Below are 23,523 nucleotides of genomic sequence, written 5' to 3'. Positions count from 1 at the left end.
AAACATCACTGGAAAGTAAAGACCATTCCAGCCCAGCTTTACACAGGCAGTCTTAAAATCTTGCCAGAAACGCTGTGATCATCTTCAGCATGCCTCGACATCTCCACCCAAAACTTGGGACAAAATGCAGGTAAATTCATGAGAAGAAAACGGATTCAAATGCTAACGTCATTTGGAAGGAAGAAGAGCTTGGGGGACCCAGAGAGCCTAAAGCAAACCTTACAGAGATGAAGAAGTTCATTAACATATGCAATTATGTTTCCAGAGAACTAGCATTTCAATCAATACTGTACATGGTAGAGGTCGAAATTAATTTTAAATTAAAAATACAAATGAGAAGGGACTTTATGACTTCTCCATTTCAACAATGCTTCCCACGTTCATCCTGACTCAGCCTTTGTGACAGATTGTACTATATGTGTCAAAGTGACTGGGTCACCAGGTGTCCAGAGTTGTGGTCAAACATTATTCTGGGTGTTTCTATGAGGGTGTTTTTGGATGAGAGTAACATTTATTTAGTGCTGTTGTTTTGTTTTGTTTTTTTATCTCAAGCACTGCTAGTATCAGTTTCACCCTGGAAAAGATAAGCTTTCATAGAATAATTACTTCCTAAAGTTCATCTTTTTTTTTTCTAAATTAACATATAATGTATTGTTTCAGAGGTACAAGTCTGTGATTCAACAGTCTTACACAATTCACAGCACTCACCATAGCACATACCCTCCCCAATGACCATCACCCAGCCACCCCATCCCTCCCACCCCCTCCACTCCAGCAACCCTCAGTTTGTTTCCTGAGATTAAGAGTCTCTTATGCTTTGTCTCCCTCTCTGGTTTCGTCTTATTTCATTTTTCCCTCCCTTCCCCTATGATCCTCTGTCTTGTTTCGATGTGGATGGAACTAGAGGGTATTATGCTAAGCGAAATAAGTCAATCAGAGAAAGACAATTATCATATGATCTCACTGATACGAGGAATTTGAGAGAGTAACATTTAGATGGGTAGGCTGAGTAAAACTGGTGGCCCTCCCCAATGTGATGGGCCTCACCAATCGGTTGAAGGCCTAAATACAGACCAGAAAGGCTGACCCTTCCCCAAGGAAGAGAGAATTCCTCCCACCTGGTGGCCTTCCAGTTGGGATATTGACCTTGGACTTGAACTGAACTATCAGCCCACCCTGGGTCTCGAGTCTGCCAGTCTTAGAACGGGAACAGTACTATTTTTGAGTCTTGCTGATGCTGCAGATCTTGGGACTTGGGGGTCTCCACAATCATGCGACTGTGTTCGTTATAATAAATCTCTTTATCCATATTCTTTCATACATCCTATTGGTTCCATTTCTCTGGAGAACCCTGACTGATCCAGCCTCCACCTCCACAGATTTCTACAGCAGAGTCAGTCATCATCAGCCACACAGCTGCTCCGTATTCAAAGACAGTATCTCTCTGGTTTTGAAGGCTGTGGTTCTCTTAGAGAGGATTCGCCAATGGAGGTTAAATGAGGATTTGTGGTTGGATAAGAAACAATGAAATACCTGATTTTTCTTTCGACAGACTCACCGAAGCTGCAGAGAAGGAACTGGGAGAATACAGGGTGAAAGTACAGTGAGGACTTGGATTCAGATGCTTGGGTTACTTAGAGGGAAGAGGGAAGCAAAAAGGCTGATCCACAAGCTCACACAGACCTCGTGACACTGAGAAAGTCTGTGAACATATGCCGTGAGCCTGCGTGGGCAACGGCATTACCACACCTTTGTTTCTCAGCAGAGGAAACGGAGCCCCCGGAGGGGAGTGACTCACCCTTCCAGACCAGCAAAGGCCCGGAGCAGATCCTGAGCTGAGCAACACGTGGGAATAAGCTTCTACCAGGCACTTACAATGCAGCCCCTGAACAACGTCTGTGCACTCTCTGAAACCTACCGCAGCAACTCTCACGTAAACTTTCACCTGTCACCTTTACTTCTCCCCACAAATCCCCAGGTGTTCAACATGGAAGGATGTGAAACTATCTACTTGGGTGCCCTATTCTTACTGAACATTTTGTATTTCAGTCTTCTACCAGCCTTGATGTACAGAGCTCAGCCCAAGTTTTAAGCAATGTTTTTAAGATTTTGACAGAGAGAGAGAGCATGCACAAGCAGGGGGGAAGGGCAGAGGGAGAGGGAGAAGCAGACTCCCCACTGAGCAAGGAGCCCAATGCCACACTCCCCGAGATCACGACCTGAGCCGAAGGCAGACGCTTAACCAACAGAGCCACCCAGACGCCCTCAAACTTTAAGCAATGTTAATGAAAAAGATAAACATATTTTGTAATTACCCCTCAAAAGATGAATAAAGTAGGAGATAAAGATACATTTTTACAAATGTAAAGGGAGAAACAGAAGACAGTTTTGTAGCTATTACAATTCTACTTCGGGAATTTCCATCACCATCATCACTAATACAGTAATGTTACCTGACATCACATTAATCAGGGAATTTCTGGAGATTTTTTTCTGAACATTATCAAACACTAAAAATGCCCAAAATCAATTCCCTTAAACCAAGACTGTTTTTCCTCTTTTTCTTTTTCTAAGTTCCTTAAATACTGATCATTGTCCCTAGACATTTATTTTTTAAGATAAATACCAGGACACGAAAACAAACATTCAACTTCTATGTAGACTGAGCTTTTATTCCTTCTAACATCCTGCACAAAACAGAAAAATGACATGAAGAAAACTCACTCTAAGGAATTAACTTCCACCGCAAAAGAAAAAAGTACTAAGAACAAAATTAAGAAGGAAACCTCCCATTTTTTAAGCAATATCATGAAAACAGTGCAGAAGTCTCCCCTCTATTGCTAATATGCTACAGTCATTTAGCGAGCTCAGGTTATGGTCTGCTGTAGAAAGTGGGGGGAGAGGGAGGGGAGGAAGCCTAGTGCTAAAAATAACAGATGAATAAGTGATACATAAAAATGATGACAAGCACATTCCTGCCACACCCAACACCCCTAGAAAAATATTTTCAATCATTTAGTCATTTGATCACAGTATTTGGTCATTTGTTCCTTACAAGGTCTGTCCTAAAAGTTCATTTGTTTTTCCTTTTTGGTTAAGCAGGATGAACACCTCCCATGCAGTTATTTTCCAAGCACTACAACCTACCCTTCTCAGAAGAATCATCTAGTGACATGGATTACACTGAAGTTAGCTAGTGGTTAGAACAACCAGCTAAAGTTTAGAGAATGTGTTTTGTTTTTCCCTCTGAGATAGACTTCACATGCCATAAAATTCACTCCATTTTATAATAAATACACTTCCCATCAAATCAAGCCTCAAAATCCAAGTTATGGAAATCATTCAAAAACTAATTTCGGGGGGCAACTGGGTGGCGCAGTCAGTTAAGCCTTTGACTCTTGGTTTTGGCTCAAGTTGTGATCTCAGGGTCGTGATACTGAGCCCCACGTCGGACTCCATGCTCATTGTGGCGTCTGCCTGAGATTCTCTCCCCCTCTCCCTCTGCCCCTCCCCACTGTGCACTCTCTCTCTCAAATAAATAAATCTTAAAAAAAAAAACTAATTTTGGGGCACCTGGCTGGCTCAGTCAGTAGGGCATACGACTCTTGATCTCGGGGTTGTGAGTTTGAGCCCCATGTTGGGTGTAGAGATGACTTAAAAATAAATAAATAAATAAATATATATATATATATATATATATATATATATACACACACACACAGGATAAATAAAAACTAAAACTAATTTCAATTTTATACAAAACCATTCATCACATGATTCATCAGCAAGCAAACCACAATCTGATTCATTATTGAGAGGCAATAGAGCCCAGTGGTTAGGAATGCACTTTATGGTCAAACCCTAGCTCTACCACTTGCTGGCTGTGTGACATCAGGAAACTTATTTAAGCTCTCTCAGGGTCTAGTCACTCACCCATCAAATGAGTGAAACACACAGCTGTACCTCACATGGCTACTCTGAAATCACACATGACTGTGGCCTGAGACAGGAGCCCTGATAAATAAGCTCAGGGGCCATGAGGATGGCGAGTGAGGTCAGAGAGAGGATATGTTAGGTGGGAATGAAAAAGGGGAGGCCTGAAGGAAAGCAGCCCAGAGCTGGCGTTGAGCTGGGGTGGGACCCACACAGGGGCCCAGTGTGCCACAGCAAAGAGGACGGGAGACATGGCCCACACAGAGGAGAGCCCAGTGTGCCACAGCAAAGAGGACGGGAGACACAGGTCCACTCCCACACTACTTCAGGCAAAGCACCGGGGATACAGAAATGGAAAAGTTACAGATCCTTTAGGAGCTCATATTTCAGACGAGGAGCAGCCTTAGTCACAAGGGGATCATTAGAAAACAATGAGCTGAGGGCAGTGATAGAGACCCCAAGAATTAGGGGGTATAAAGAGGTCCCTGCGGGAGTGGGCAGGAGGGACGTCAAGGTCAGCTCCCTGGAGGAAGTAACCCCTAAACCGTTCATCACGGATGAGGAGGGATGAGCCCAGTGAAGGCCAGGGGGTACCTGGCATGTCTGTACATGACGTGGGGCCCAAATGGGACTTCTCAGCCTGAAGAAAAAACCCAAAGAAAGGGGTGGAACCGGAGGGAAATTTGGCACTTCTAGATAAAGGTAGGAGAGGGTCAGGGGCTTTTATCTTACAAGCAGTAGAAGCCACTTAAAGGATTTTTAAACAGGGCAATCATGGGGCGCCTGGGTGGCTCAGTCGTTAAGCGTCTGCCTTCGGCTCAGGTCATGATCCCAGGGTCCTGGGATCGAGCCCCCATTGGGCTCCCTGCTCGGCGGGAAGCCTGCTTCTCCCTCTCCCACTCCCCCTGCTTGTGTTCCCTCTCTCGCTGTGTCTCTCTCTGTCAAATAAATAAATAAAATCTTTAAAAATAAATAAATAAACAGGGCAATCACAGGATCAGATCTGCTTTATAGATACATACACTCTGACTTCGTATAGAAGACGCATCTGAGGAAGGGAAAAACAGGACAGCTTTTGCAGCGGTCCAGGGAAGGGAGAAGACAGCCCGATGTGTCCTCCCTCTCTCACCCGCACACCGTATGCCTGAAAAATCAAGCTGCCAGGCGGCACTACGGTGTTTCACGCGGACCTTTGGCCTGGCATTCCCTTCTCCATTACTCTCCTGATTCACTCCTCGCTCTTCAAGAAGCAATCCAGGCAGCCCTCCTGCAGGAAGTCTTCCACAACTACACAGGAAGCCAAACTTCCCGTTTTGTCTTCCACAACACTCTGGAATATCATTTGCTCTGGATTCACTAAATTATGTTGCAATGATATGCTTCACTGACTGGCACCCTGCTAGACTGAGAGCCCCAAGGGCACAACAGCATCTTCTTTGAATCCCCAGTGTGTCCACACTTGCCTGGACCAGACGGGCACTTACTAAATGTTCACTGAGCTAAACGGAATGCCCGGACCCATCGCCTCAGACCCCTTTCACCAACACCGCCCTCTCTCCAATGTTTTATTCCCCAAATGGCTTCCCACACTCACACCCCATATCGTATTTTCCTCAAGGCTTCGTTCACTTTGTTCCCCTGCCCCCCACCACAGTGTCCAATTGCCTAGATTCAATCCATCCTCTTTACCAGTTTGAAACTTTAAATATTTAAAATGAAGCCCACGTTTCACGAAGCCCTGAGGCAGCCCCGAGCCCATGGCCCCAGCCTGCTGCTTCCACTACATCCTCTGCCTCATTCTGACTGCCTCCTCGACCCGGGCCTCACGAACCACCGGGGGTGTGGGGGGGGTGAGGAACACACAGAACGCATCAGGATGCGGGGAAGCCATCTGGGGGGGGGGGGGCAAGACCACCGAAGAGCGGTGACGTTTTGTCCCTGTTTACTTGTTTAAAATAATAAACGGGAAGGAAAATAAAGTACTAACTGGACTTAATTTACAGCCCTTCCTCCCTCAGAACTTCAAAAGGAATCCAGCATGTGGTTGGCTGCACGGTCTGCTCCACATTGGATTTGCTCAAACGAAAACTGCGTCATCCTGCCTGCCCCCCAGAATCTCCAAAAGGCCCTGGGACAAGCCCATGGGACGGTCTCTTTCAAGCAGAGCACGGTACCACGCCACGCTATGAAGCTCAGCCACCATTACTAGCCGAGTGTCATTTTATCTTTTTATTTGGAAAGGGTGCATACAATGATCTTCTTCACCCAAGCACTTCAAAGAAAATCTGTTCCAGGGACTTTATCACGCATGATGTAATGGACTCTGTAAGTTCTGCTCTTACTAGGCTATAAAGGACCCTCTCTGCGGTTCTTGGGGTCTCCGGGGGGAAAGCGCTACATAAATATTTTTTTATGTAAAATAAAATAGAGTGACGTTGCGAGTTTTAAGTGGTAAGCGGAGAAAGCACGACTGCTCTTTTGACGAAGTTTTTAAAAGGTAGTTTAGAGAAAACTATACAGTTATGGGATATTCAAGAGATCGTGTTCTTACTGGTCTTGATTTGAAAATACCTTTGCCTTTGTAGCTTTGCCCAACATTCTCTAGTCAAAGATCATCTCATAAAAATAAATCTAAGCATGTGCTTTTTTATCCCCTTTACGTTTCATACTCTCTGCGCCTGCAAGTCGGGAGCTAACAGCCCTCTTCACAACCAGCGGGCAGATCAGCGTAGGATACTGAGCATAGCAAATATAATTTGTGGCACCCACCACAAAGACCTCTGGGAAAACAGGACCCAAAGACAACCCTAAGAACCGCCTATATGGGGGCGCCTGGGTGGCTCAGTCGGTTAAGCGTCGTCTGCCTTCAGCTCAGGTGATCCCCGGGTCCTGGGATCGAGCCCTGTGTCAGGCTCCCTGCTCAGTAGGGAGTCTGCTTCTCTCTCTCTCTCTCTCTCTCTCTCCTTCTGCCCCTCCCCACTGCTCGCTCTCTGTGTCTCTCAAATAAATAAAATCATTAAAAAAAAAAAAAAAAAACTGCCAATATGGTGAGGAGAGTATTTTCAGGTGGAATTTTTTTTTTTGCATTTTTTTTAATATTATTTATTTATTTATTTGAGAGAGAGAATGAGAGAGAGAGAGCATGAGAGGGGGGAGGGTCAGAGGGAGAAGCAGGCTCCCTGCCGAGCAGGGAGCCCGAGGCGGGACTCGATACCGGGACTCCAGGATCATGACCTGAGCCGAAGGCAGTCGCTTAACCCACTGAGCCACCCAGGCGCCCAAGATTTTATTTATTTATTTGAGAGAGAGAATGAGAGAGAGAGAGCATGAGAGGGGGGAGGGTCAGAGGGAGAAGCAGACTCCCTGCCGAGCAGGGAGCCCGAGGCGGGACTCGATCCCGGGACTCCAGGATCACGACCTGAGCCAAAGGCAGTCGCTCAACCGACTGAGCCACCCAGGCGTCCCCAGGTGGAATTTCTAAAGATCAATCCCGACTGTTCCTTCTCAGAAATGTGCAAGCGCAACATGAGAAGGTAGCTGGGTACATAGGGACAAGGGGGAGCCAGGGAAGGAGGGAGGGGTCAGGCAGGGAGAACGGAAATGAAACTTCAGTCGTATCAGGACAGTATGCCTAAAATAACTAAGGATTCTGACAAAGAATGCATAATGTACTGCAAGTAGTAATTCAAAGGGCTTCCCTTCAGGCCATCCAACCATCAGCGACTCTTGGATATGCGTTCAGTTTATGTGAAAGGAACTCCCCCCCCACAGACATCACTAATTACTCATCTGTCAACTATAAAATACACTTAATGAAACTGCATTTAACGGAATAAAATTACATTTAATGAAAATGCGTATTTTTTTGAAGTCTGCTTGAACTTCCTGTTGCCATAAAAAGGAAAAGGAAAGCAAAAGGGGTGGAGGTGGGAGGGCGGGCCAGGAGCCTCTGAATGTTGCCTGATTTCCCTTTTCTCTCCCTGGAACTAGTAAGGACCTAAAGACTCCAAGGGGGACACCCCTTCAGAGGACGAAAGTATGGCTTTAAAGGTAAATATGAGAGAGCCAACAGAAGTTAAAACTACATTTCCTCCCATATGATCACCCCGAGATTGTTTTATTGGCGCACCATGAACACTCTGAGACACGTGAATCCACAAGTTTCACCCTCTGAGGACAGACAGACTATCACGGCTCCTGGATCCTAGAAATTCAGGACCACACATGAGCCGCGGTACACGGAAAACTGGGATAACCATTTCTCCTCCGCAAGCTTTCTGGTTTGCCAGGTAAACTTGACATAGCATCACATCTCTCCACGCCACACAGACCGAAAGCCGGGTGATGGGGACCGGCCTCGGCACCTAGCTCTTCCCCAACATGAGCAGGGGAGGCTGCTCAGTCAGGAGTAGGGGGATGGCAGAGAGAACGCAGGGTGAGCTCCTGGGGGCTGCACTCCCTCCACAGTGGTGTTCCTGCCAAACTCCCCAAGACCTGCCACCTCCCCACCTTCTGCCTGACAACTCCCTTCTCAGATCCTTGTTAATTGGTAGTTCATAGTTTGCTAGCAGGTACTCTTTAGATAAAGGGCACATTCTGTTTGAGAACAGTTCAATTCAGGAGTGTAGGATACTCGGAGATTCTACAGAATGATAGAAATTATATACTCTGAAATACATTTTCCGTATAAATTGTGAAACTTCGGTAGGGTCCCTCTGCACCAGGCCCTGGTAACCCCACATGCAGACCAGTGCCATCCCACCAACTAATGGCTCTGTGTCCACCTGTCCTCCAAGCCACTGCCTGATTAATCTTCTAAAGAGATGACATTCATCCCGCATTTAGGAAGAGAGATGCTAAAACTTTCACAGCCACATGCCTAAGGGCTTAGGGTGCATGAGCAAAGGAAAACAGATATTTAAAAGCTGCGTCTCCTCCTCCAAAATGCAAAAGCACAGAAACGAGGTATTTAATTCTGATATGAATGTGGAACTAGACCAGAGAAAGCATTCTCCTTAGCACCTTACCTGTTATAAACAGAAAAAAATATATACCGTTTTTTTTTGGAATCCATAGATGGGAATAGTTGTTTCACACCAAACCGTACTTCCCAAAGCCACCCTCTGTATTAGAATCCTCTCTGTCTAATCTTCTAGTGGTTTTATAATAAAAATTTTGGTCTGAAAGGGACAATATATGAGAGAATCAGCCAGGCAAGAAGGAACTAATCAATATCACGAAAAACGACTTGGTCACAAAATATTCCTTTGGATATATAGAACAACCAAAGGTTGTAAATAAAGCCTATTACATCATCGATGTCACAAAAGTGCTGCCATTAAGTTCCTGAAACAAGAAGCCACAGAAACGGTCTTCCCCAGAGGGGTATAAAGAAACATCGCGACCATCTGCATTCAAACTCAGATTTTTGCTGCGAGTGACATGAGCAATGAAAGACAACACACAAATAAGTAGTACCTGGTTTTCTATGGCCTTCCTATTCTTCGGGTCACTCACGATGGACAGCTGTAACTCTGCCATCTTTTTCATCTTGCTGTCCATATCTATCTTCTGAACGAGGTTCTTGGTCTGGTTCTTCAGGAGCCGAACCGTGTCCTCTTTCCCATGCTTCTTTGCAAAAAGGGATGCGCAAGCTGAATGTATGGCAGTGACCCAATTTTCCAGATCTGTCTGGCTAGTGGCCTAAACACGGGGGGGGTGGAAAAAACCTATTTGGAATTGTTTTACCACAAAGTACTGTACAGAGTGGGAGGCTGGGCTTTGATGTGTAAAACTCAAGAAGTACCTTCACCTCATAAAAACTGTTTAATTTCAAAAAAACACACAACCACTCAGCTCAGGTTCGCTGGCTTCCTTGACTCCGGAGGGTCTGAGACAATGCCCAGAGCACAGCAGAAATAATCATGTAGCTCCAACTAGGACAGGACGACAAACTACAAACAAGCCATGAGCCAAGAGCAGAGGAGTAATCCAAACACCAGGGAATGGTCACTTAGCTCAGTGTCTTCACACGATGCTGTGCTCTAAAAGGTGCTTATCTTCATAATTTTAATAGGGTGAGAAAAATATTAGGGCTTAAAAAGTTAAACTCTGAAACCTGGATATGAAATTTCATCGACAGTATGAACTAAATTATGAAATGAATAAAAGCATTTGGGGGGATGTACACAGCATTAAAACAGTTGTCTTTAAGCACTGGGAATATACATAAGGGTTCTTCTTTCTCTGCTCTTCAGTTAACTTCAGACACAAGGACTATATGCAATTTTCACATAAGAAAAGATCTTAAAAATAAAGCAAGTTTGAATAAAGTACAATGGGCAATTATGATTCTTAGCAAATTATGATGATTCCACTCCCCTGATGTCCAGAAAAAAACACACACGTTCAAGCTATGGGTTGATCCTTCAATGATCTCTGGGATCATACAATAGGACCTACTGGGAAAATTTCTTAGAATTAGGGATATTTTGCCTGAATCACAAAATACTCATTTCACACTTGCCCCTGAGAAGTCCATGCAGATTTTTAATTTTTTTTAAAAAAGATTTTATTTGAGGGAGTGAGAGAGCACAAGCAGGGGGAGTGGCAGAGGGAGAGGGAGAAGCAGGTTCCCTGCTGAGCAGAGAGCAGGATGCAGGACTCCAATCCCAAGACTCATGACCTGAGCTGAAGGCAGCCGCTTAACCGACTGAGCCACCCAGGCGCCCCAGTCCATGCAGATTTAATCTAATGTTCTTACCTTCCCTACAATTCAGATTAACAGCAATTCATTACTTGGCTTTAAAGCATCATAGAAAGTCTAATCAACCTTTCTGTGAAGAGAAGGAAAATCAAATCTCAGGCCCTGAATCTTGTAAGTCAAGTTGGGGACAACAATGAGGCTAGAAGCCCAGCCAGTTTACCTGGTACTAGCAACAGGAAATCCTATGCAGAGAATTCTAGATTCCCAAAGTCTGCAGAGAGAACACCAAGTTGTTCTACAGGGCTCCTGAGACCAGGAGTATCCAGGACCAATGTCATCGAGGCACCTGAACCAAGGACCTATGAGGGCTTCCATGACCCTTTTTGGTCAGATATAATCTGCAGCCCAAACTGGGTCTATACGCAGCACTGGACTGAGACCGGGAAGCACTTCAGAAACATACTTCACTTCCCTCACTTCCACCTCTTTTGAGTTAATCAATAACAGCACCAATAGTTATAGTTAGGAACAGTTAGAATTCCTTTAGCACTTAACACACAGAAATAGCACTTAACTACAGAAACAGTTAGAACTTCTTTAACACTTAACACATGCACATTATTAATCCTTCAAGTGATCCTATAAGCTGTTGTTATCCTACTGGCCGAAGGATCCAACGCTCAGAGCAGTTAAGTCCTCCAAGATGGCGTACATGCCCAATGACAGCACCAGGATGTCACACCCAAGGCTGACAACAACACCTTGGCATCCCACCATGCTCTTCAACGTTGCATTTGCTAGAAAACTGCTGAAAATCGTAACAGCAGATAACTTGAAATTTAACATCCTCAGGCCACTTCCACTGGAAAACGAGACCTTACAGCATTTGTCCATAAGGCTTTCCTGAAAAGCTTCTTTTTTCACTCCCACTGGGATTCTTGGGAAAAATCTAAAGCTCTCCTAGTCATATTCTGTAGGCTTCACTTGAAAGCCTCCACTCCGGGAATTTCAAACCTCGCACCACTAGATCATGAGCTACACCAGAACGAGGATCACGATTTCTCTCTCTTCATATCCTCAAGACCATCCCATGGGCCACAGCTTGGCACTTGAAGGGCGTCCCAAGAAATGCTTGCTGTATGAATGACTGGATGAACACAGGCCCCGTGGCACCTGACAGTGAGCAGAGGCCAATTCTCTTGCTTAAGCCTCAACCAAAGCCTACCTAAGCTTTTACCCTATTTCATTGCTAAGCTGTGCCTCTTCATTCTGTTCCTTCTCGTCCTCCTAGTACACTCCGTCCTTGGGATTGGAGTCCCTCGTACTGCCTTGACCCTCTGTCTAGAAAGCTCGGCAGTACCTGGAAAAGGTAGACATCTCCAAAGGAGTTGCTGAGGCAGAACACGTTTTCCTTCTTGGGATGTTCTGGGACAGACTGCACTATGCTGTCTTGTGCAAACAGTGCGCACCGAGGGGCACTGCTCTGATCCATGGAATTCTTCCCATAGGTCTCATAGAACAGCAGGGTGCAACCTACGAGAGAGAAGCAAAATGAATCCCTGACACAGTCCTGAGGATCTAGGAAAGTAGGGAGAAGGGGAAGGGAGGGAGGGAGGGAAGGAGGGAGGGAGATGAAACAGCCAACCATGTAATACAAAAGGGAATTCTGGTATCCAAAGTATGCCTCGTTGTATTAGCATAACTCAGGGTAAAAGGAGAGGTTTTTGTAAACATGATATCACAATAATAACAATACCAAGCATTTATCGTTGCTTACTCTGTGAGAAACTCTTCTAAGTTCTTCAATGGCTCATTCAGTCCCCACAGCAGCCCCAGAAGGTAGGTGTGGTTATTAACCCCATTTTACACATGAGAAACTGGAGAGGTTATACCCACTGTGCAGGTCCCACAGCTGGACTGTGGCCAAGCAGGGACCTAAACCCAGGCACTGACCCCAGAGCCCTCCTTCTCAACAACCACACTGCATTATTTAAGAGATCTGAATGTAGGAAGAAAACCCATGTTCATTAAATAAGGGAGCTTCTACACTTACAACTTGTGGTAACAAGAAAATGAGTTTACCTGCAGAACTTTGCCATTTATGAGAAAGTACCCAGTTAATTCTCCAAATGCCACATAAGATAACCTAATACTGGTGTATTCTTTTATCTCACAATAAAAGGAAATAACACTATAAATTTTACTAGTTTAAATGAAGAGGGGAAAATGAAACTAAATATCCCTCGATTTACAATAGGACGCTATATGACCCAGCAATTGCACCACTGGGTATTTACCCCAAAGATACAAATTTAGTGATCCGAAGGGGTACATGCACCCCAATGTTTATAGCAGCAATATCCACAATAGCCAAACCATGGAAAGAACCAAGATGTCCATCAACAGATGAATGGATAAAGAAGATGTGGTGTATATATATACAATGGAATATTATGCAGCTATCAAAAAAAAAAATCTTGCCATTTGCAACGATGTAGATGGAACTAGAGGGTATTATGCTAAGCGAAATAAGTCAATCAGAGAAAGACACGTATCATGTGATCTCACTGATATGAGGAATTGTTAATCTCAGGAAACAAACTGAGGGTTGCTGGAGTGGTGGGGGTGGGAGGGCTGGGGCGGCTGGGTGATAGACATTGGGGAGGGTATGTGCTATGGTGAGCGCTGTTAATTGTGTAAGACTGATGAATCACAGACCTGTACCTCTGAAACAAATAATACATTATATGTTAAAAAAAAAAAAAAAGAAGATAGTAGGAAGGGAAAAATGAAGGGGGGGGAATCAGAGGGGGAGACGAACCATGAGAGACTATGGACTCTGAGAAACAAACTGAGGGTTTTAGATGGGAGGGGGGTGGGGGGTAGGTTAGCCTGGTGATGGGTATTAAGGGAGGCACATTCTGCATGGAGCACTGGGTGTTATATGCAAACAATGAATCATGGAACACTACATCTAAATAAATAAATAAATAAATAAGATGCTAAAAATGCTTGCAAATACATAGCTTTCCCCCATAAGCTAATGAATTATTGTAGATAGAAGTTATGAAGGATCTACTTTGATAATTAGATAGGAGTGCCCTCTAATTATTAGATGCAGTTCTTAAGCAAATTCTAAAATGCTCACAAGTATGTTCTCCTGTTGAAAAACCTTCATCCAATCACCACTTCTGAGCATTTCTCATGTGCTGAGCCCCAGCATCCAAATATGGCCGATAAGGTCCCCATCCCCCTGCTCTGCACAGCCTCTTACACTGATGGTAAAGAAGCATCAGCTGCTCTCAGCAGCACTGCGAATGAATGAGGTCCACTGCACGACTGTTTCCCCTCTGAGTTAGGAGTCTTCACTCATAAAAGTCTAATGTTTTAAAAAAAAAAAAAAAAAACTACTTCAGGCTAGCCAGTCTCACTTCCTCCTTCAAAAACCCATCTTAATCCGGACAGATAAGTTCAGATCCTGGAATCCAGCGCAGCACAGAAGCCAGGAGAACAAGATGCTGGCAGGTAGCTCTGCCCTCAGAAACAGCATCGCCGGGACAGCACTTTCCAGAACCCTCGGCGGTACTTAATGATCTCAAGAAGCACTAGCAACCCTTCTTCCTGCAAACAAAAGGCACCCACGCTAAGGCTAAGAGAGGCTTCCAGAACAAGGGAAAGCAGCAGGAGGTCTCCAGCCAGGTCTGCTCCTGCGGAGCTGAGCCAGTCTCTTTTTGCAGGCACTGATGCACTTAGAAACAATGTCCCCAAATCCTTCCATCAGGAAAGACCTGTCTGACTGCTGCTGAGTACGAAACCTGCCATTACCTGGGGACCCAAGGGCCAGGGTCAAGGTGACAGACCCATGCCAGTTCTGCCCAGTCCGAATTCTTTCCGATGGGTGAACATTCACTTCCCAGCTTCCCTACCATTGTATGCCCAGCGGCTGTGGTTTGAGTCATGACATCTAGAGGAAATGAACACAACCTTGGGCAGATGCCAACATGCCGCCAACTCGAACGCCCCATCTACCGTGGCAGCACAAAACCAAAACAGGACATGTCGTGTTAGACCCAGGCCAGGATGTAAAACCGTATGCACGATTCTGTTGCTATCGAATTTAAAGAACAGGAAATCAGTTGTAAATCTAGGACATCAAAGTTAACCTCATCTGTGTCTCCAATGCTGGGGCGATAAGGCTGAGGGAGAGGGGAGCACCCCTGTCCGTGGCGTCTCCTGCCCCCACACTCCCCAACCCAGGGCTGCGGCCACCAGCCCTGCCCGGTCCCCACCAGGACCCCGTGTTGGCCTGGAGGGCTGCTGGTGGAAGTTCTTCTCGCCACGGCAGCAGAAAGAGAAAACAGACTGGAACAGCAGTGGGAGTACGAAAATAGATGAAGTACCAGTAGAAATATCACCAGGGGAAAAAGAGAACTGGTCTTGTCTTCCCTCAAACCCACCTTTTCCTTGACACCCTCCCAAGCCACACTCATCACACCATCCGCAGCTGCCCTACCGCAGGGCAGAACCACCAGCATCCCCAAACTACTGCAGGAACCCCTCTCCTGACTCGCCGGAAAAGACATGGAAAGCAGAGTTACCTGTGTTAAAAATGTATGACATCCTCCAAGCCCTAAAAAACATTTATGCCCTTAGCACACTATACATTCAACACAGGTGTACAACCAGACAGCGGGCTTGTAGCTGCTCTCTCCAGATGCCATAGATAAATACTTGAAGAATTTAAAATTCTGCTTAAACGTACCTGCTTGTGTATATACATACATATACACGTGTGTGTGTGTGTGTGTGTGTGTATCTAAGATTAAACCAAATAGTTAAGTCCAAACATTGCAACTTGGATTCTAAGCCAAGAAAGTTGAATTCAACCTAGTGAATTCCCAGAGGAAAGAGGTATAGAAAGCCACATGGAAAAGGTTATGCTGGAAAAAAACATCTTTATCGCATGACTTTGCTTGGCTGCAAAGGAAAGGAAGCAATGTGTGCTTGATAACATTTACACTTACAAAGCACCCTTTCTCCGTAGGTCTCCATTATATGAGCAAGCGCCAAGTCAGCAGGGCACAGGCAAGAGCGCAGACCCTGGAACTGCCAGACCACTCGGGACCATCCCTGCCTCGGGAGTCAGCAGCAGGAGTCCCCGCGGTAGCCTCCAGGATGGAAAACCTGAGCCTGGAGGTGGGCTCTTCCAACTCTAAGGGAAACCTGCCTGAATCTCCTCCCCCAGGAAGCCTCCCACCATCTGGCTCTGCACAGATGTCTTCAGGAGCAGAGAAATCAGGAAGACAGCATCCTTTCACTTGCTCATGGCTCTGGTCACTGCTGTACTTTTAATTCAGAATCAAGTTGCCTCCCAACTATTGGTGCCATCCTAACCCCTGGGGAACCAGAATTCAGCGCCCCTTCCACAAGACTGTTGTTCACTGCCACCTCACTCCTTGTCTTCTCCAAGCTAAATGTTCCTAAATGCACACCATATAGCATGGCTCTAAACCCTCCTGCTGTCACCTATGGCCCCAATTCTTAGGCCCCAACATAGACACACAAACACAAACCATCACCAGCCCCCACCACCAGGACGCAGTGGGGCGGGGGGCCGGGGGAGGGGGATTCAGAGCCATTAAAACAGGCAGGGAATGACTTCCCAAAGGACCCATTTTAACAAACAAATTTTACATTAAAAAAATAAATACAATAGGGCGCCTGGGTGGTTCAGTTGGTTAAGCGACTGCCTCCGGCTCAGGTCATGATCCTGGAGACCCGGGATTGAGTCCCACATCGGGCTCCCTGCTCAGCAGGGGGTCTGCTTCTCCCTCTGCCCTCTTCCCTCTCGTGCTCTCTCTCATTCTCTCTCTCTCAAATAAATAAATAAAATCTTTAAAAAATAAAAATAAAAATAAAAAAATAATCCAGATACACATCACATATGGAGTCGAGCGCATCTCTTTCAAACAACATGCCAGAAGGAGGCAGCTTCAGACTGTGATTCATAGTCAATCCCAGATGCTCGCGCTCCTGAGAAGACATTTTCACTCCCCCCCTCCCCCCCAGTCAGAGATACTTCAGGTCGAACCTGTTCAAGAATCCCCACCTGGCTAACTAACAGGGCTCCTGCACTGTGGTGCCCCCAAGCACAGAAATGGCCAGCTCCACCCCAGGCAGAGGGAGGAGAGACCGCTGGGGCCGTAGAACCCAGGACAGCTGGAATAAGGTGGCCGAAGATCACATCCACTCTTTTAAATCCCATTTACTTTTATCTTGACTTCATCACATTGGAAACGAATTTAAGGAATGGCCTACAGCTCAACCCCCCAGATCTTCTTGTAATGCTCGGCAGCCACATCTCCCTGTCCTGTACTTGGATGGTTATTTGATTATTAAACCTGAGAGCATAACTTATCCCTTCAAATTGTATCTTGCTAGATTCAACCCCTTATTCCAACTCTCCACATCTCGCCCGTCATTCGGTGTAAGAACCTGCCTCCCCAGGATGCCCAAACGAGAGGCAAGCTCTTGGGCCTTCCTCGCCACAATGTATCACAAGCTGGAAAAGAGGACTGGGTCTTGGGTTTTATAAACCCTCCATTTTGCTAGGTAAAGGTGTCCCTTAAAGACAGAATGCCTTCCAAACTGCATCTTTCCCAGACAGGCTTCTGGGTTGTTATGAAATGGCTCCAGCTCCACAAGGCTGGGGTGGGGGCATCTCACCATTTCTACTGGGGGGGGGGGCGGGCAAAGAAAGCAAGAAAGGAGCCCTGTGGGAGGGCTCCAGGCCTTTCACACATACTGTCTGCAGATAGGATTCCCATTTCTGCTTTCCCCCAGGATAGGGAAGGCTGTCTCCCAATAATGAGGCTAGGCTTTGAACACCACTCCATTCCTCTGACTGAGTCACAAGATGATTGTGCAGACGTGCCAGAGGCCGTGAGGCTGCTCTTCCTGCTTGCATCTGTATAAACCATCTTTACATCTGTATAAATCCACACTGTGCTGACCTGGAGCCTCGCTCCTCCTCAGGACATTTAGATCCCTTCCAATCTATACATCCGCAATGAGCAAGGCAATTGTAATTTTTAAATGGCAATGCCTAGAAGAAACTTTCATCATCTTAACAAAACAAATCCTTACTCCTATTTCCTTTACATTAAAAAAAAAAAGCCATTTGTTTGTGATGATAACAATTGGACTTTCTTAGTTTACAAAGGTCAGAGGACACAAATCAGATAATCCCGATGTTCTTTGTTGTACAAGCTGAGAAGGATACTTGTGAAGAATAGGATACTCAGGATCTACATTTGGTTACTTATTTGGAATATTTTTACCTCCAGATGCAGAAAAAGTATTAAAGAATGGTACAGAAGGGGCGCCTGGGTGGCTCAGTTGGTTAAGCAACTGCCTTCGGCTCAGGTCATGATCCTGGAGTCCCTGGATCGAGTCCCGCATCGGGCTCCCTGCTCGGCAGGGAGTCTGCTTCTCCCTCTGACCCTCCCCCCTCTCATGTGCTCTCTCTCTCTCATTCTCTCTGTCTCAAATAAATAAATAAAATCTTTAAAAAAAAAAAAAAAGAATGGTACAGAAATACCTATAAAATGATAAGCTGTAACTATTAAATTCAATCACTAAGTATTAGAACGAATACTATATATGAATATTACATAAGCCATATTACCCAGGTTTGAGAAAGTATCTGTAGCAAAGCATGCTGGGAGATTTTGTACCAAATCCCTTCACTTTTTTAAAGATTTATTTACTTATTTATTTGACAGAGAGGGAGCACAAGCAGGGTGAGCGGCAGGCAGAGGGAGAGGGAGAAGCAGACTCCCCGCTCAGCAGGGAGCCCGATGTGGGGCTCGATTCCAGGACCCTGGGATCATGACCTGAACCGAAGGCAGTCACTTAACCAATTGAGCCACCCAGGCACCCCTCAAATCCCTTCACACATTGACACAAATTAACCCTGGACTGACTGGCGCCTCCTAGGAGAGGGGCCAGCTGGAAGAAATGATTCCAGTGGCCCCCTTGAGTCAACAATGCACTGACCTTTCAGTGTTACCCAGTACTGTTTCCACTTCCTCCGGGCCACCAATTCGAGCTTCCTTTCCTTCTGCAAAGTGACAAGGGGTTTGAAGAACAGCCATCCAGCTTTTCGGACCACCCCTTGCTCCTTCTCGAAGAGCAGATCAAGTTGCTCCAAAGAGCTGAGGGACCCGCTGCTGGAGTCCGCGGTTTCTGTGGACGTTTCTACATTCTCTGTGTTGGTCCTGCTCATTTCTAGCTCCCGCATGAAATTCTCATAAATGTTCTGTTGGAGGGGATCACTGCCAATTGCATGAGCAGATTCGCTTCTCTGGGACAGGATCTGAGCTGAGCCCCCAGACCAAGGTGAAGGAGACACCTGGAAGGGCCCCTGTGCGTCCACATTCAGTCCATCTGAGCGGCTGTCAAAGTAGTCACTGCCTTCCTTGGACCTCGGTTCCTGTGAGCAATGCAGATGACCACCCATCAGAGGTTACATACATCCAAAGCATCCCTTCCCCAACCCTGCAAATGTATCATACCAGTGGTTGCTAATGCTGCTGCCGAAAAGCAAGATTCTTTTAACAAAAATGCATCTTCAATCATCAAGTCACCAAACCAGAAAGAACTGGAGAAAGAGCGTTGCCCCGCCCAATCTACAGCCAGTGGGTGGAGTCAATGCTTAAAGATATGAACAAAATACTCCTGACTATCCTAAATCTAACCTATGCTGAGAATTAAGAAATCAACTAGCATATTTATAACACATCAGTGAAGATTTCTAGGCTGACATTGCTTTGCTAACTGTGAATCAGGGTCTTCCTGGAAGGAATTCATGCTCTTGCAGTCTGTCTTCCTCCTGGATCCTTTTAAAGCTAAAGTAGAAAATCTCTAGTTACAGGGTCAAGGGGGGTAGGGAATAGCAACTAGGGTGTTGTTAGGTGTTGTTACGCAAACTTCTCTTCCTCTGCCCAAAATAGTCAGTCCCCAGCTTCTCCCTACCTCCACCCATATCAAGACTTGAGGATCTCTAGCATCTTATTTTCCTTCTTCACAGAGTAAAAACCATGCACCTGGGATTCTTCGTCTACAAAAAGTATTTGCTAGTAACTGTTGTTTTTCATAAATACTGGCTTTTTTACTTAATTTGGGAATTTCTTCTGTAAAAAGAATATATTCATTCACTCACATCCTTTCATTTGAACATCTATTTTATTCTAGGTATTGGGGATACCAAAGACATGATTCTTAACTTCAACGCGTACTACAACATAAAATCAGACATAGGCAGCTCTAAATAAAATTAATATTTTATAATAATGGCTGCGCCCTATGAAACTACAATGCACTGACAGTCAGTGGCCATGCAGAAAGCTGGAAACATGGACTGTGTCCTCATTTAGAGGGGTCTAGTTATTTGAGAATAACTTTCAGACAGGCCATTCACTGGTAAACATCAGTAACTACATTTTCCAGCAGAAAGTGAGCCTAATTTAAGACTCAAAAGACACTAACATTCCAAATTTAGAGCTTAGACTAAGGTAAGTCTGCAGAGCAGTGCTAAGCACACACATCCACTCAGCTGCTAGTAGGCTTTCCATTATATTGCCTTACCCATTAAAATAAAAATGAGGGGAAACTGAGTCAAGGACCACCGACCAAAGGCCTTATTTTGAATATTCCACTGTGTGGAGGGGTTTTCCTTCCAGACATTCCATCCAGAAATCCAGTAGCAAGTATTTGCTATCTTTTGTAGGAAAATCAACTGGAGAGTGCTTCCAAATACCCAGGGGCTATAAACAACAGGGGCTACAGCCCCAAGCACAGCTATTACTAACAAAAATATCATTTTCCACTTGCGTTTACACTATGTCCCGTAGTCGTATTTATTTATACACAGATGCTTATGCAAGAACAGAGCAAATAAGCCAGCTGTGGTGAGTCACTTAGAGAAGAAACTTTCAAAACAGTGTAAGATTTTTTTTTTTAATTGTCACTTTGTTGCTCTTCAAAAACTCCTAAGAGGTGAAGGAATACTTCTCATTTAGCTAGCATTAACATCATTTCAGCTATGAATATGACTCGGACTCACAGCCCCCAAACACTGGGATGCCTCGGCACAAGCTATAATGGGGTGTTTCAAAACAAGCCAAACTGCCACAGAAAGACGCTTAGGTGCCAAACTTAAATGTGACCTATAAACATTCTTGACAGTGTTTCTCGTAAGAGAGTCTTCCAGTTGCAGTTGTAGCACTGACTTTTAAATGTTCCACCACAGCAAAGTATGACAAATTTTCCTCCGTTAAGAAATGAGAAAATAGGGCGCCTGGGTGGCTCAGATGGTTAAGCATCTGCCTTCGGCTCAGGTCATGATCCCAGGGTCCTGGGATCGAGGCCCACATCGGGCTCCCGGCTCAGCGGGGAGCCTGCTTCTCCCTCTGACCCTCTCCCCTCTCATGCTGTTTCCCTCTCTCTCGCTCTCTAAAAAATAAATAAAATCTTTAAAAAAAAAAAAAAAGAAATGGGAAAATATTGCATTTTACCATTTGTAACGGAGTCTTAGACATGACCTTTCCCAGTTTCTAACACATTTCTAAAGCTTTCTATGGAGAATCCTAATAGCCAGTGACTGATTTTCAGGCTAACAGGAATGAGGGAAAGGACATCCATCCCTAAATCAGCTCAGCTAGATTTCCTGATCACCGTGCTATGGGTGTGAAACCAAGGAGTCTTGTTATACGTGTACACAAAGCAGTCTGATTTCCATTTCTCTGCATGCAACTGGATAATCCTAAGCAACAGATAATCTGACTTCATGACCAGGGCACTACAGCAAAGAGGAGAGAGGGTCTCAAGAGAGTTGAGTCACTCTTGGGAGCTAAAAGAAAATTCCTGATCATCATTCCTCACTTTCTAGGTAAATGTATCAAATTCACACCCTGACATTCTTCACATGCCTTTTTCCTTCATCCCACAGTAGAGACCACCAGCTCTCTGTGACCACGCAGTCCTCAAAGAGCCGCGAGGTCTAAAATTAAGAGGGCCCAAAGGCCAGGGTCTCTGCATCCTGAATGTTCTCTGTCACTGCTGCCCACCAAATATGCCTGGCCCTCCACCTGGGCCCAGGGCAGGGTCATTCCTTCTCCCTCTCCCTCCCCCTTCCTCCGAGTTAGGTATGACCATGTGACTTGCTTTGGCCAATAAATGTGAACAGAAGTGAACCATGGAAGCTTTACACACGATTTTCTTTCTCCTGCTGTCATGGCTTGGGGTGTTCCAGCTGGAACTGCTCTGTGGCCCTGGGGTCCCAGAGAGGAACAATGCAGACCAGAGTGACAGCATGGGAAAGAAAGAAACTTTGCTCGCGCTAAACCTCGGAGATCTGAGAGGTTATGCTGTTACCTCAGCATAACCCAGCCCACCCTGACTGATATAACTGAAAGTTCACCCAGGAGAGGATCAAGGATTCACAGTACAGCTCCATTAATAGGAAGGGTTTATTGGCATCAAACACATACTCCTCTCTAGCACATTCTCTCTCTCTGATTAGTTTGATATTCTTTTTCAGTTGTGCATGTTTTTTCACTAATGTGTCTGCTTTTAGGGTCTAACTCACCCAACTGGTTGAAAGCCCTAAGAAGAAAGGGTTGCTCTTTTTATATCACTTTTTAAAAGTCATAACAAGTAAATCTATCCATCATAGTAAGGGTTTCTGGACCTTGGCCCTGCCGGCAGACAGAAGTTTGTGTGCATGTGAGAGAATACGCATTCATTTGGTGCCAATATTATAATACACTTGCAGAGGGATGCCTGGGTGGCTCAGTTGGTTAAGTGTCTGCCTTCGGCTCAAGTCATGATCCCAGGGTCCTCGGATCGAGCCCCACGTCAGGCTCCCTGCTCAGCGAGGAGTCTGCTTCTCCCTCTGCCTGCTGCTCCCCCTGTTTGTACTCTCTAAGACAAATAAAATCTTCTTAAAAAAAATACACTGTCGGGACGCCTGGGTGGCTCAATCGGTTAAACGTCTGCCTTCGGCTCAGGTCACGATCCCAGAGTCCCGGGATCAAGTCCTGAATCAGGCTCCCTGCTCAACGGAGAGCCTACTTCTGCCTCTCCCTCCACCTGCCACTCCCCCCTGCTTGTGCTCTCTCTCTTTCTCTCTCTCTCTCTCTGACAAATAAATAAATAAAATCTTTAAAAATTTTTTTAAAAAAATACACTGTTGGAAATTTTGCTCCATGCACTGACTACATTTTTAAGGATCTAAATCTGATCTTTGCTGTAAATCACGAAAGGAAAACAAACAAACAAAAAAATGACCAAAAAAACTGGCATACTTGCCAGAAAAATTCATCTTGCTCACCTTTATAGATTATCAATTGTGGGAACATAAGCAAAACTAAAAAGCTGCCTGCACAGGACATTGTTTAAAAATCCAAAGCCGTTTACTTTAACATTCAATAGGCCCAAAGTAATTACCAGTGGCTATCAACAATATCTTGGCCACGTGTCTAATTGGAAAAAGCTCACATATGAGGTTTAGCAGAAATGACTTTGGTCCTGGCTTCTCCACCAACTAGCCATGTGTCTTCAGGGAGGACCCTCAAATTCCTTAAGCCTTACTTTCTTAATTTTTAAAATGAGGGGAAGTCCTTTCCAGCTTTCAAGTTCGGATTCTTTGATTATATAACCAGTCTGTTCTTAACTCCACAGGCTTACAAACCATTCAGGGCGAAGTCTCTGGATGATCCAGACTTGAAGGTCACCTCCCATGGGGGCAGTGAGGGCCTGAACGGGACAGAACGCAGTCAATACACAGTGACTACTGGTCTGCCTTTAGCCGAACTGAACCT

The 23,523-nt window shown here is 45.3% G+C and overlaps 1 protein-coding gene across 1 annotated transcript in view; it reads right to left on the bottom strand.

Moving 5' to 3' along the window:
• The window catches only part of LOC118001784 (T-lymphoma invasion and metastasis-inducing protein 2-like), a 114,274-nt gene that overhangs the window by 86,235 nt on the left and 4,516 nt on the right, over positions 1-23,523 (bottom strand). Inside the window, exons 4-6 of the mRNA XM_034991930.1 lie at positions 18,698-19,133; positions 12,000-12,172; positions 9,412-9,636 (exon numbers count right to left, since the gene is read on the bottom strand). Coding sequence (XP_034847821.1) covers positions 9,412-9,636; positions 12,000-12,172; positions 18,698-19,133 — 834 coding nt within the window. The remainder of the gene's footprint in view (positions 1-9,411; positions 9,637-11,999; positions 12,173-18,697; positions 19,134-23,523) is intronic.

This window comes from Mirounga leonina, unplaced genomic scaffold (genome assembly GCF_011800145.1).
Source record: "Mirounga leonina isolate KUSES-001 unplaced genomic scaffold, KU_Mleo_1.0 Mir_54, whole genome shotgun sequence".
Taxonomy (NCBI): Eukaryota; Metazoa; Chordata; class Mammalia; order Carnivora; family Phocidae; genus Mirounga; species Mirounga leonina.
The sequence above is the reverse complement of the archived record's forward strand: the minus strand, read 5'-3'. Positions and strand labels throughout refer to the sequence as shown.